Source organism: Centruroides sculpturatus, unplaced genomic scaffold, assembly GCF_000671375.1.
Source record: "Centruroides sculpturatus isolate CEXI.00-Female unplaced genomic scaffold, Cexi_2.0 scaffold1126, whole genome shotgun sequence".
NCBI classification, from domain to species: domain Eukaryota; kingdom Metazoa; phylum Arthropoda; class Arachnida; order Scorpiones; family Buthidae; genus Centruroides; species Centruroides sculpturatus.
In genome coordinates this window covers 259,813-275,159 of record NW_019385768.1, presented here as the reverse complement: position 1 = coordinate 275,159, position 15,347 = coordinate 259,813, and the positions used below count along the sequence as shown (strand labels likewise).

Below are 15,347 nucleotides of genomic sequence, written 5' to 3'. Positions count from 1 at the left end.
TTATATGATAAATAAAGATTTATCATCATTAATACTGATAGAATATGTTAAATTCCTTTTTTGTGATAAAAGTAGTTGAAATGAATATTCTGTTTAATTTTCAAACTTGTTTTCAAACAAGTTTTTTGGATGGCAGACTTGGGTTTTTTGACCATTGCTTAAATTCATAAAAAGTACAGATTATGATAAATGGTACTACAAGAACATTTTTTATAGGCTCTGGTTTAGACAATAATTAGAAACTGGTTTGTAGACCAACTTCTACATCTGTCCAGGTCTAGACTGCAGATTTCTCTTTGACTTCTTGTTTTAGGAATGGAAATTTTATTTTATTTCTTCCATTGTCTCCAAGAAATTTAATTAAGAATGGATATTGTGCTCATGTTTTAGACCAGGGGTGTCCAACCTTTTTGTTTTTCTGGGCAACATTGGAAGAAGTCATGGAGTTTTGGGCCACAAGTATATTATATATACTTGTGGCTCCAGTATATTTTGGCCCAATCCTTGAATATACAAGTATATTTAAGGATTACCATATCTAGATTATAGTAATAAGTATTAAAACTTTATTACAAAAACTTTATTACAGACACTTTCAATTTTTACTTAGAAATAAATAAATTCATTTGTTATAAAGGAGACAAACAAAAATTTATTTGAAAAAAACAAATATTTGTTTTATTTGGGTCTCTAATTAATAAAAAGCAACGAAACACCATTTTAAAATGCATTTTTATTATATTTATTATATTTAATATATTTATAAATAATATGTAGCCCAAAAAGTAGCCAATGCGACAAATGATATTTTTTATGCCAAACTAATGAAAGGGTAGCCAAATTTGACGCAAAGTAGCCAAATCTTGCAATGCTAGAAGGATACTAAATAAAGCTGGAGTTGGGACTCAAAGGATTATAGACCCAAAAGTGAGGAAAGGGGAGAAAGGACAAAAGATAAAGAAGTGAGGAAAGTTGAAAAATTAAGGTTCACTATTTGCATAACAGAAGGTATATTTAACCTTTCTCACTACTTTTTATCTTTTGGCCTTTCTCTCCTTTCCATGAATTTGAGTCTATACTCCTTTGAGTCACAACTACAACTTTATTTAGTATTCGTTCCTCATTCACACATTTTCAAGTATTTGAAAATATTTCCTTTCCACTCAAAAATAAAATATGTATAAAGGTTTACAGCTTTGTGAAACTTCTTTTTTTGAGTTTGTGCCATTGGAATAAATAAATAAAATTAAAGAATTTGTCGGTTGTTTACACGTTTATTGGGCCACGGGTTGGACTGGAGAAAAAACTAGATTAAAAGAAATTCACACCTTAAATTACACCAGTAGTAGTATAATGCAAGAACAAAATAACACTTTATAATTATATTTTGATCTGGATGACATTCAATACAAATTTTATAAATCTTCATTTATGCATATTTTGAATCAAACTGGATACAAAATTAAACATTCGAGTAGGAAAGATTGACCATTAACTATGGGACAACAGTTATTGATTGCTTGATGATTAAATGGAATTAAAATAACCCAAAGTCAGGCTAGGAATTTTCTTTTTTCTTTAATTCTTTAAAGCAATTTTTTTTAAGAGTAACATTAATTTTACTGTTTATAAGTTTTAATGTAGAGTAATTATAGATTTACTTTAAAGTACAAATGCAAAAGTTGTGTGTTGCTTTTTGTCAGTCTGTCAATAAAAAAAAGGGTGGGATTCAAACCAAGTATAGAGAAGAGTAAAAGAAGACTCTCTTTATAAAATATCAGTGATGAGAATGACCCAAATCATTCTTGACTAAATTATTATTTTTAAAATTCAGAGCAAGTGTTAATGAACCAAACCTGATATGCCAACCAGCATATACCAAACCAAACCAGCATGAACTATGGCACTTATTTTTATGTGTGCGAAATATGAATAGAAACAAAATAAGGCAATAATTTATTGTTTCCAGTTTGAAACCGTTTTTAAAAATTTGTTTATTTGATAAAATGTAATCTCTATCTGATTTAAGAATTATATTTAACTATTTATTTATTTTGATAGTTGGCTATTTTAAAATTAATTAGAAAAAAATAAAATTTTTTCTTCTTGATTTAAGTTTTGACATTTTCTTATGATTATGTTTTTTGTAATTTTTGTTATATAAAAAAATGAGCAACCTAGTTGGTTCCCAACATCTAAAAACTAGGAGTAACAGTGGTAGATGTAATAACCAAAATTTCTCCGTTTGTTTAAATTAGGATTGTAAAGATTGACAGTTTACATTTTTGCAAGAAGTTTAAACTATGTCATAATGGGCTTGTGGCTTAACATTGATTTTACTCTATAAACTGAGTCTAGCAAAGAAATTTAGACATAATAAGCAGATTTCAAAGTCAAAGTTTTATCATTGATCTAAAAATGATGAATTTTAGATAAAGAAAAAATACTTTAGCAAAAGTTCTAGCAAACACAAAATCTAATGTACAAAATAAAACAATTTTTAATATTGGTTTAGTATTAACACATCAGGCTTTGATGTTTATATATATAATATTCAGCAATCAGTTAACAAAAACAAATGTTCTCAGCTATTTTTAGTAATAGTATCCAGGTTTAAACTTAAAAGAATAAAGTAATAATAATCTGGAATACAGGTATCCTTCATACAACATTGTACTTCTACAACATGGTTTTTGTTTTAACACTGTTTTGGAAATCGTCCATATAAAATTTCACAACTTTTAAGTGTAAACATTTTTATTCGATATTTTTTCTTCAAATAAGCACACATGTTGTCTCAAATTGAGCAAATTTGAGACTACACACACACTTACTTTAGAATATTGAAATTTTCAAATTATTTTGTGCTTTTTGTCAGGTTTATTTTAATGAAAACTGATAGTAAAATTTTTTTTTTTTTGACCTAGCTTTCCTATCAACCAGGTATCTTTGTCATTGCTTTCAGACTTTAGCCCTTAAAACTGTCAGTATGTTTTGTTTTTATAGATTAATCTTTGTATTTAGTAAAGTTTATTTAAACATTTTTAGGTAAGTGTTGTTAAACAGTTCTTTAACCATAAGTAAGTAATCATCCATAAAAATGACAAATGAAATAAGTCTTTATCGTGGTACTTGAACTGTTTCCATCGTGAACAATTTGGTATTTGAACAGAAATTCTGGAAAAAAATCACCTTGTACTTACTGAACAAATGTGACCCACTAGAACAAATTATCAATTAATATATTTTTATTTTGTCATCCATAGAAAATTATGATAAAAATAAAAAAATGAAGTTGTTGCTGATAGTTCTGATCAAGATCAGAAAAGCTCAGAAGATGAGGATACTTTGAAAAAAGAAAAGCTCCTTGTTTAACTAAAATTAACCACTCAGCAGTGAGCGATGACTATAGTCGTCAAGGGCGATCGTGTGGCAATGGTGACGGATGACTATAATAGTCAAATTCTTTTGAGGGGTATCGCCAAAAACTAGCCTAAAACTACCACAAAAAAAATTCACATGAAAAATGAATTATGTAACAATAAAAAAAGACTTTTCTTTACTAGACATAACTTTACAAAATCTTTTTTTGAAACAGTAATGAGAAATAATGTGAGAAAAAATACTCTAAAAATTTCGCACGTTTATTCTCCACTAATAAGCGGTAGCACCATACCTGACTATTTTACTGTCGAAAGGTTAATATTAACAATACTGTTAATTGTGATTGTTAGTTAATTATTGATTGGAAATAAAGCAAAACTTTCAAATCTAATTAATTATTTTTTTTTAACATGCAATATTACATATATATCTATATATAATATTGCATGTTAGAAAAATAATTAATTAGGTTTGAAAGTTTTGTTTTGAATTTGAAATTTTTCCAAATATTAAATTATTTTGGAATTATGATGATTCATGAAATCTCTCATTTTTTTTTTCATAGTAAGGAAAATATTTAGATATGTAAAGCTGAATTGTTATTTTTATGAATCATTCATTTCAATTTTCAATGACTTATCAAAACTTTTCCTGCTATATATTTTAAATCAAATCAGATAATCAGTTTGTTAGAACTTTGCAGCCTGACATGTTTAACAATAATTCAAATAACCGGTTTATTTGACATGTCTAGGAAAACTGGCAGTTATAAAATATATATTAGAATTTAACACTGATACTCTTGTTACAGGGTTAAAATAATAATAATACAGAAATAAAAGAAATTTCAATAAAATAAGATAATTTACTATCTTAAAGATGATAATTTATTAATGTTATTTACTTTATTTACTTTAAACTGTTGATTATTTTCTTACAGATCTTGAAGTAATATCTAAGTGAAACATACTTTTGATTGATTCTTGACTTTTTAATATTTATAAATTAATCATTACAATTAAACTATTTCATATTTTCATAATTAAGTAAACTAGCTTTTAATCAGGATTGTGTTCATCCTGTAAGATATATTTCAAACTATTTTTCAAAAGAATTAGAAAAAAATTTGCAAAGAAATGTTACAATATCTATATCTACTTTATTATTATTATGTTGGGTTTTGTTAGTTATACTGTTGGCACTGGTGGCTGTGTACTATGCTGGACCAGAGTCAAGGCATAGCAACTAAACGAAGACAAAAATTAAACAAGTGTATTGGTGTGTGGTCTGTATTCAGGAATTTCCTAACAATATGGCATGTATTCAATATAGTGGCCTCCTGTAGTGTGATGTATGTATTTCTAGTCTATTGTAATGTTCCCAGGATTTTGTGTAGTGTGTGTGGTATGGTACCTATAGAGGAGAGAACAACAGGTACAATAAGCACTGTATCCATCCTCCACAGATGCCTTATTTCTTGGGTAAGTTCTGTGTACTTGCTGATTTTTTCAGTGCATGTGTTTTGTATATTGTGAGTGTTTGGAATGGCTATGTCTATAATGTATATGATTTTATTGTGTTTATTAATGAGTATGATGTCTGGTTTGTTGTGGTAAATTCTTTTATCTGTGATTATGGCTCTGTCGTAGTATATTTTGTGCATGTTGTTTTCCAATACTGTCTGTGGGATGTATTTGTAGTATGGTTCATGGATGTCTAATAATTTTTGTTTGTTTGCAAGCTCTTAGTGTATTATATTTGCTACTTGATTATGTCTATGTAAATAATCTGTCTGTGCCAAGAGCTTGCAACCAGAAGTGATGTGTTGTATAGTTTCTGGCATGATNGATGACTTGTCTGGAGTTATTCTATACTGTGTTTCTCAGAAATGAACTGTTTCAATTGATTTGTCTGTTTTTGATTTTTGATTTGTCCTTATAGTTATTTGTTAAATAAAATTTTTATTTTTTCATATTTCAGATATGGTGGTATTGTGATATTTGAAATGTAACAAACATGAGTATATGAAGGAATTGTCCATAACATTAATAATTAAAAATTTAAAATGCTGTGACTTTGCTACCCTATTTTTATATTACTTGTCTTTTTCATCAATGTGCAATTAATGAAATTTTCATTTGGATGATAAAGAAAAGTAATATGAAAATAGGGTAGAATAGTTGCAGCATTTTAGATTTGTCATTTCCTGTTTAGTGAAAACATCACAATTTTTATTACCTTGTTTTATAAGCTTTAAAAATGAGGAATAATACAGTGGAACCTCAGTATACGACCTTAATCTGTTCCTGATGTTTGGACTTATACCAAATTGGACGTATACCAAACCAACCTTTTCTATAAGAAGTGATGTAAAAATGATTAATCCGTTCTCATGTAAAAAAAATGACTTGCTTTAAACACCTCGCTTTCCTGGCTAGTTCCTGCTTGATTTTTCGTGAGATCAGCATGTATCTTTTTAGCTTTCTTGCAAATAATTGCTTCTGATACGCTGTCTCCAGCACATTGTTTTTCAGTTATCCAAAGCAAAAGCAATTTCTCAACATGATCTAATGTCTTCGATCTCTGTTTAGAAATTGATTTAACCCCTTTCGCAACGTTAGCAGATGTAATAATGTCTTTATTTTTCACGATTGTCGATATCGTCGTTCTTGGAATACGGTATGCAACAGTTAAAATCTCGAACACGCATGCCACCTTCATATTTCTCAACAATCTCTTTTATCAGTTCCATTGTGATTCTAGTCATTTTTTTAGTTTTCTTTTGCTATTCATTTGCTTTTTTGCAATTCATGATTAAAAAAAATAATAAAATTTTACTTACAAATTAAAATCAGAAGAAATTTAACAAAGTTATAAACTGTTGCACCATGAACATCTAGTCTGGTCGAGTACACCAATAGTGCTACTTGTTCATAGATGGCACGTATAATTGAATTAAGTCGTATACTGAGCAAAATTTGTTTTGTCCAAACAAGACATATTCCGAATTGGACGTATTCTAAAGCAGACGTATACCAAGGTACCACTGTAATAGTAATAATAATGCTAATGTTACAAATAAAAAGAACCAAACTAAAATTCCGCATGTTTGAACCTACATTGTCTAGGTCCAGTACCTAGCATCTTAGCCACTTTGTTAGCCATAAGACATGAACTTTCAAAGACTTATAAGCTAAACTCTCAATTTTCAGAGACCCAATGTTTGAAAGCACTTGAGAAGTGGGTCCTATTATTTGGACAAGGAGATGTTTGTGTTTAAGACTATGTGCTTACCAAGTTTCATTTGAATTGGAGACCCAAAGTTTGCCCTATCCTTATAGGCAACAGCTTTTGCTCTCCAAACTCCAAACTGATAAGGCTACTAGCACCTGCATTAATTAGTAAGTAAAACTGGTAGAGATAAATAATTTGAAGTGATAAAAAAAAAACAAAACTAGCAAATGGTTGGTGATATTTTTAAATTTTCTAGAGAAACCCCTGATTATGTAATATTAACAATCCTTTCTTGTAACTGATGTCAAATTCTTAATTATTAACTTGCATGTTAATAATTCCAAAATATTCTGAAATTTTTGTTGATATTTATACTTTTCTTTGTTAAAATGTTGACTGATAGATTATTTTTATTAATCTGTATTGTAAAAAAAAGTATTCTGACTCAACATTTAATTATTAATAGTAGCATTAATGTATCCTGATATANTTTTAATAAAAATATTCAAATCATATTGTTTTCATTAAAATTGTTTGATTTTTTTATAGCTAGATGACATTATAAAAATAGCTATGCCCTTATAATTTAAGTAATTTGCATAGCTAGATTGTTCATAAATCCACTAAACCTAGCAAAAAATTAGCTAAATTGGCAACAAAAGCTAACATGACTAGCTGATCGGCATGGGCATGTGATTATAGGACTGCCAGTGTTAGGAATGGTGACAAATACAAAAAATACTTACCAATGCGGAAAAAAAAGGTCATCAAAATGTGACAAATATCAGATATTTCGAATGTAGAGGTTTCACTGTATTACAAATTTTAATAAACTTTAAACTATAATAAAATTGTTTTCAAATTATTAAAATTCTTACCTTCAAAACAATTTCTTATTTTGAAGGTAAGAGTAAAATAAAACTTGAAATTAAATCAAACTAAAATTGTTTTTTGCATCTGTCTACAAGTATGTTAACAATCATAGAATTATCATAATAAGTTTGTCAAAAGCTCTATGAATTGTAATATAGAAACAGATATTAAGAATATATTTTTTATATTACATAATCATATCAATCATAGCACATTACATGTAATACTTAATGTATTCATAAAAATTTAATTGAAAAAGTATTTCAGTTTTAATTATATTAATTCATTATTTGAGATAATTCAGCTAGCTATGGAACTGTTTCCCGTCCACTGAGCAGAAAAGTAGGCGTTCAACAGGAAATAAGCAGAATTCATTTATATATTAAGCAACTAAATGCTGCTAATGTTACAGTAAAGAAAGAACTTGCAGAAATAAAAGCTAAAGTAAGTAGTAATATATATTATGTCATTTCTGCTGAAACATTTTTAAGTTATTTTATATAAATTAAATAATGAAATATGCATAATTAGTTACTAAAACTTGTACTTTTAAGTTATATACAGTGGTACCTCAGGATACAAAATTAATCCGTTCTGAAACTGAGATCGTATCATGAAAATGTTGTAAGGTAATCATTTTTTCCCATACAATTATATGTAAAACCAAATAATTCATTCCAACATGAAAAACACACTCAAATTAAAGCTAAGTAGTACATTAAAAAAAATAACTATAGTAAGGAAAATACTGAAAAATGTGTTTCGTAGTAGTAAATGTATAAATAAACATAATAGAATAATAATTAATAAAAAAAAATGTAGTTTTCTTTGTACTTTACCTTTGAGGATAGACGACAGTGGAGGTGTAAACTGGTGGCGGAAGAGAGGGAGAAGGGAAATGATACTAAAACTTAACTTACATAACATAATGTAATAACTTAAAAATAACTTAGAAAGGATAAAAAAATTAGTGTTGTTTTATATATATATATATTTTAAAAATTTTTATTCACTGCTTTTTGCTTTCTTTCCTTCACTTCCACCAGCACTTTCACTGGATAGAGGTCTCTTGGTAAAATATCTATCCAAAGAGATTTGGCTTTGCCTACTTTTTAAAATGTTTCTAAAATGACTTAGGCAGATGTCATTACTCCGAGCAGCAATACGGCCAGTGTGAACCTTTTCGGGTTGTTTCTTTTTAATAAAATCAGTCACTTTCTGATAATACCTCAAGATTTTTTTTAATTGAGCGAGACGAAGCAAATATGCGGACTGAGACCAATGAACAGAAGTGAATAAAAAATGGCGCTGCAAAATAATGTAGCGTTGTATGGTGAGTTTTTGTTCGTATCATGGAGCAAAAATATGTCGAATTTCACGTTGTATCCTGAAAATTTCGTATGCCAGGGCGTTCGTATCCTGAGGTACCACTGTATTAATATTTGAAGCAGAGCGCTAGCGAATCTTCTATGAGGCTTACAGAATTGTGTTTGTTCTCAAAATCCGTTTGATAGATTTTGATTAAACTTTGCTATTTTGCATTAATTGCAATGCAGAATCCAAAAATGCAATAAAAAATGGGTGTCCATGACTTCATTTTTGAGATGTAAGGTCGTTTCATGAGTGTGCACAACAAAACGATATCACACAAATCACACATTTTAGTCAGGCAATGTTTCACAATTGCTAGCACATCTTGTATGAGAGTTTAGAATCAAGTTCATTCTCAAAATTTAATGAATTTATTTTGATGAAACTTTGCTATTTTCCATTAATTGAGATGAGGAATTCAGAAATGTAATGTAGGTCCATTTAAATTAAAAAATTCAGCAACAAATTGCTTAACTTTCCTGACAACATTTAAAATTTTGGTCACTCTATCTTATACGATATTTTATTTTAAAAAACTGTTTACATTTTTAATTATTATAAAATGGCAAATAAATTTTATAAAAAAAATTGTAAATGCTAATAATGAATAAATCGTCATTAAGTCTGACACTACTTGAGATATGACACGCCCACTCTTTATCACTCCACCCTGTTGACCTTAAACCACCAAAATTTAATACCATCAATCTGCTGACTTAAAATTCAAATTTATAGCTAGACATTTTAATAAANACATTTTCTGCATGTGTCATTTGTGAGTGTTGTATCTTTGAGTATGTGTTTTCTGTAGTTTTTAGTATTTATGACCTGATCCTGTATGGCAATCATGAACCTTCATCTCTCCAAAGAGGCATCCCTGAGCTAACCAGCTGTTTGGCACAGTTTTGTAAACAAAATTCTAGGCCAGGTTGTAGGGATGTCTGCCATGGAGTATCTTTCGAGCCCACAATTGCTTAATGGTGTCTATGCTGTTTATATGTTGTGTCATGTCCATATGTTGTGAGTGTAAGTTTAATGGTGTGTTATTTGAGTCTGCTAGAGTTACTGCTTTATATAACTGTGATGTTTCTTGTTTCTTGTAGAAAAACTCTTGCAGTGACTGTATTTGTTTGTAGTGAAGGTTTACTTTGTCAATCGGGTCATGTTTGCCATCTTTACGTGGAAGGGTTAATCTTTCTATGGTGGATTTAGGATGATGATGTTTATGCTTAGTAAGTGTTCTTGGTTTCCTTCAGAGTTGCTCAAGATCTGTGTGAGTCCAATGTATAACTCTAAAAGAATAAGTGAGTACTGGGACAACATATGTGTTTATTGCTTTAACTGTATTGTTATTATTGTTATTATTTTTAAATAACTGGAAAGACCAAAAATCCAAATAATAATTTAAGGAAAATTTAATCAACAAATTTGTTTTAAGAAATGTTTTAATTTGTAAATAAAAAATTTACACAATAAAATATCTATAGTTGTGTTATTTTGGAAGAAACATTACATTAATTATTAATATTAGGAGGAGGATAATATTTTTAATAAAATTTATTTAATAAATTTTCAGGTTTGTAAGAAATTTGACAGATGTTGCCAAAGGTTACTGAATCATGGTTTTCTTAAGGTCGATAGATATCATGCACAGTGTCTGCGAAATGTTAAAGCTCAACTACCAAGAAGAGAGTCTGAACGTAGGAATCATCCTCTTGCACGTCACTGTGATATTTTAACAGCCATTGAAACAAGATTATCGTTGCTGGGAATGACTTTTATGAAATACGTTGATATGAATTTGTGTTGTTTTATTCCTGGAAAGGTTAGTAAAAAATGTTGCTAGGTTCATTATTAACTTTTTGTTTAATTATACATTTATTCTAAATGAATTTATTAGATAGAAAAAATTGTATATGTAAAATTTATTTTTAATATATTTATAATCTGTTACATCACTTTGACATATGCAAAACAAAGACAAAATAAGGCAAATTGTTTAAATAAAGTTTGTTTTAAATTCATAGAAAATAGCAATTTTGAAAGCAATATTCAAAATTTGAAATTGCTATTTTCTATGAATTTTTAGCTTTAAAGCTGCTTAGTAAAATATAAAAAATCATGTTGTTTGTATTTGCATACTGTATTTTGTTGAGATTATTTTCTAGATGTAAATAATAAATTCATTTGTTTTTAATATATTTGAAATAGAAAGTGAACTTTAAATGAGATTAGTAAATGTAAAATCTAATAATTTAAATACATCTTCTTATGCTTAAAGCTAAATTTAGACTTGTTTCAAATGATGAAAGTAAATATCTACTAGAATTTTTTGTCTTTTATAATGTCTTATAATCCTAATTTATTAAATTACTATGATTATTATAATATTTGTTGGATTCTTTATAAGTAATATTATAAGATAGTTTGATTTATCTATGTATATTTTTTTGGTTATCTATAAACCACTTACTAATATTTTACATGATGATATGGTTATGTCTCTTCACTTACAATAGTCTTCTTCTCAACTTACTGGAGTGAGCAAATAATCACTTTTCACTTACTAATATCTAATTATAAAATATCATAACATGCGAACTATAATGAAATTCAAATTTATCATTAGTGATAGTTCATATTTTATTTTTTAAACATCAGTTAAAAATCAAGATTGTTCTAATAATATAAAATTTGTTAATGTGTAATTTGCATCAATTTTCATAGTGTTTTTTAAGAATAATAATAAATGAAGATTTTATAATTAAATTTGTGAGGTAATAGTTGAAGTTATGATTGATATGTTCTTGTTAAAATACAAAAAATATGCCTGAAAATGTAAATAACTTCTGGCAATGATGCCAATGCCATAGTTGGTAAAAATTAAAAGTTGGCTGATATATCAATAGTTGGTAAAAATTAAAAGTTGGCTGATGGTATTCACTTTAAATTTCAAAAATATGTATTATTGAAGATACAAAATTGTCATCATTTTCTCTTCTGTTGTTTACAGTTACCAGTAGCAATTTGAAAACAATTTTCACTTTTAGTTTTAATTAACTATTGTTGTGAATTATGTCATTGGCATTGTCACTAGAGGATATTTTACCATTTTACATTTTTTATGGAGTCATAGCCTCAAATAAAAGGTTTTCTCCATAAGTGAAAATTGTTTTCAGATTGTTGCTGGTGATTGTAAATGATAGAAGAGGAAGATGAAGACAATTTTGTTTCTTCACGATACATACACTCATTGCCATAAAAATTAACACACCAAAAAATGAGTTGTATTGCTGCATACAGATAAGTCTCAAGCATATGCAGAAAATGATTAAAGTAATAGTGTAATGGCTCATTGCATAATGCCAGCAGAGGGCATTAAAGTGTGACCCCCTTGGCCTATAAAAAAGTGTGCAAAGGCATCTTGTGTGTTAGTTTACCTGTTGCAGAGGGATGCTGTATCACTAAAGATGACTTTACGTCACAATTGAAGATCATATGAACATCTAAAAAGGGTTTGAGAGGGAAAGGATCATTGGGATGAGAGAAGCCAGATTGTCATGTTGCTGAATAACCTGCTAGGCCATTCTGAAACACTGTGAGGAGGTGTTGGAACCAGTGAACATTACACTTGGCACCCAGGCTTATGACACTCTTGACAGACCACTAGCCAAGAGGACTGCATCATCATCCAACAAGCATGCACACAGCCGATTGTATTGTCTGCCATCCAGACACAGGTGGTGCCATCATTACAGGCTTGTGTCTGTTTGTACTGTTTACAGAAGCCTGGATGAGGAAAATTTAGGATTGCTCCCAACAGGATTGGACTTCAATGGAATGGAACCGGCTCATCTACAGTGATGAATTCAGATTCAGTTTAGGCACCGACAACAGCCATGTTGATGTCTGGAGGCGCTGTGGTGAACACCTCAATCCCGCCTGTGCTTTGGAATGGCACACTGCTCCCATAGCTGGTGTGATGGTCTGAGATGCCAACACATACGATAGCCAGTCACCTCTAGTAGTAATCCAAGAGACCGTGACAGCCCAGCAGTATGTTAGTGAGATCCTATAGTTATCCTGCCTCTCATGACGGCTCCCAAGAGACATTTATTTTCCAACAGGACAGTGCTCGACCATACATAGCAAGGGTGCTTTAGGATTGCCTCTGCCACATTGCTGCACTTTCCTCACCTGCCCGGTCTCCCGATTTGTCACTGGTTAAATATCTGGGATCACCTGAGACACCATGTTGGACAGCCTAGGAGTTTGGCTGAACCTAGAGGACTGCTTGCAGTAACTGTATCACATTGTGTATTCATGCTAGAGGTTGCCCAACAGATTACTAGAACCTTTTTTCATTTGTAGTTTTTCCTGCAATAAATGATCCTTTTGCTTTCATTTTGTAATCACTTACTTATATCACTGTTATGTTCTCACATATACAATTTTGTTCGATTCTGACAACAACTCCTTGATGCACTAAATTTTATGGCAGTGAGTGTATTTTATTTTTGTATTTTAATGTAAATACTATCAGGCAACTTTTAATTTTAATCAACTACTTTTTGTTATTGAATGATTGTTGAAGCTTTACAAAATGCTCTGAATTTAGTAAATATTAATAATCTATTGGTAATGCTATTAACTATTTGTTCAAATTTTGTTTATAAATACCAATTAAGAGTAGATGGAATCTATACATTAACTCTTACTGTTTGGATTAACGTAGGAAAGTATTGAGATAAAACTGCAGTTTGTTAAACTTATTATTGATTACATTTTGTATATTTTGTATGAAAATCAAAATAAATATAATTAAAGATTGAACTTACAATAAAAATTCCTTTATCTTAGGTTATTGATGAAATTTATCGTGTTTTGAGATATATCCAAAATACACCAACACCACCTCGTGCGCATGAAATACTTCAAGAGTTAAGAGATATTTCTTCGATGGCAATGGAATATTTTGATGAAAAAATTGCTCCTGCTTTAAAACAAAAAATTGGAAATACTAGTCCAACAATATCTGTTACAGCACATGGGGCTTACACAATTCCAGGTATATTATTTTATATTAATTTATTGATAATAAATTCAGTATAGTGGATCCTTGCATAATGTTATTAATTAGTGCAAAATCAAGTTCGTTCATTACATAAAAATAACATTGTGAGATATATTTTATGTGTAAATTGCCTAATTGATACAAAAAAGTTCAGATACTATTAAAACTTTTTAAAATGTCACCATAATCTTATTGTTTTATAAATTCAGATTGAAAAAATAATAAAAACACAAGATATTCCTGAATAAAGAGTGGTGACAGAGATGCCCAGTGTCTGTCTATGCACCTAGTTGTGACAGAAAAAAACAAAGTAATAAAAACAATTAAATAATGATACTAAATAATAATGATATGAAATTATAAATATGCTAATCAAAATATAAAAAAAATCTTAGAAAAATAAACCATAACTGCAAATTTTTATTTCTTAATGAAGTTCAAATGACTGCTATTAGAGTATGTTGACTCCTTATAAAATCAGGAGAAACACAAATGCTATAAAGATTATAGGAGTCACACTTTTTAATTTGGTTAAATGATATTTCAGACTTTTCTATCTTGTCATCACATCCAAAAAAGTTTGAATTTCTGATTCAAACTTTTTTGAGCATAGTGAGAAGACAGAGCAATCTGGAAAATCATTTAACCAAATTAAAAAGTGTGATTCCTATAATTTTTATAACATTGTGAACATCTGTGAGTTTCTGTTGACATTGTATAAAGCAATTTTAAAGTGTTAAGGTTTCAAATGACCCTAAATTTTAGGATGAATATTTCTAAATTAATAACATTGTGTAAGAAAAATTCAGCTATGCACACTTGTACTGTGTCAGTCATGTAAGGAATCTGGTTCTTAAATTTTTAAAATGTAAATTAATATTTATTTATGGAAGAATAATGCTACATATATGAAAATAACATAATGTGAGCATTTGATTATGCAGGAGTCCACGGTATTTTATTGTGTAACAATTATTTATATGAAATAATTGCATTTTATATAGTATTTAATATTATCCAAATTTTTAATCATACTTTTGTAAGTATTAGTGATGATACTAGGCAATGTGAGTTACATTTTGTTTAAACATATGCAACTTTATACAGTAGAGTCTCGAAAACATGGCCTAATGTGGACCGAAGGGTGGCCGAGTTTGTGAAAATGCCAGGTTATTGGGAATGGGGTTAAAAAAAATAAGTATGAGTGTTTCCTCAGAAAATACTGTACTGTACTTGTATGTATTGTTTACTTGAGAATACAGCAGAGAATAAACTGCCCAAATACCCTTAAACAAAGGAAAAGTACGTCCTTTATGAAGGCATAGAGCCTTTACTACATGAAAATGAAAATTAATGAATACACTGTGTACAGTAATTTACCTGATAAGACAGACCTCAGAAAAATACTTTA

The 15,347-nt window shown here is 29.1% G+C and overlaps 1 protein-coding gene across 1 annotated transcript in view; it reads left to right on the top strand.

The window, feature by feature from the left end:
- LOC111641937 (F-box only protein 28-like) overlaps positions 1-15,347 on the top strand; it is a 46,993-nt gene that overhangs the window by 9,549 nt on the left and 22,097 nt on the right. Inside the window, exons 2-3 of the mRNA XM_023388190.1 lie at positions 10,439-10,687; positions 13,723-13,930. Of these exons, the coding sequence (XP_023243958.1) occupies positions 10,439-10,687; positions 13,723-13,930 (457 nt within the window). The remainder of the gene's footprint in view (positions 1-10,438; positions 10,688-13,722; positions 13,931-15,347) is intronic.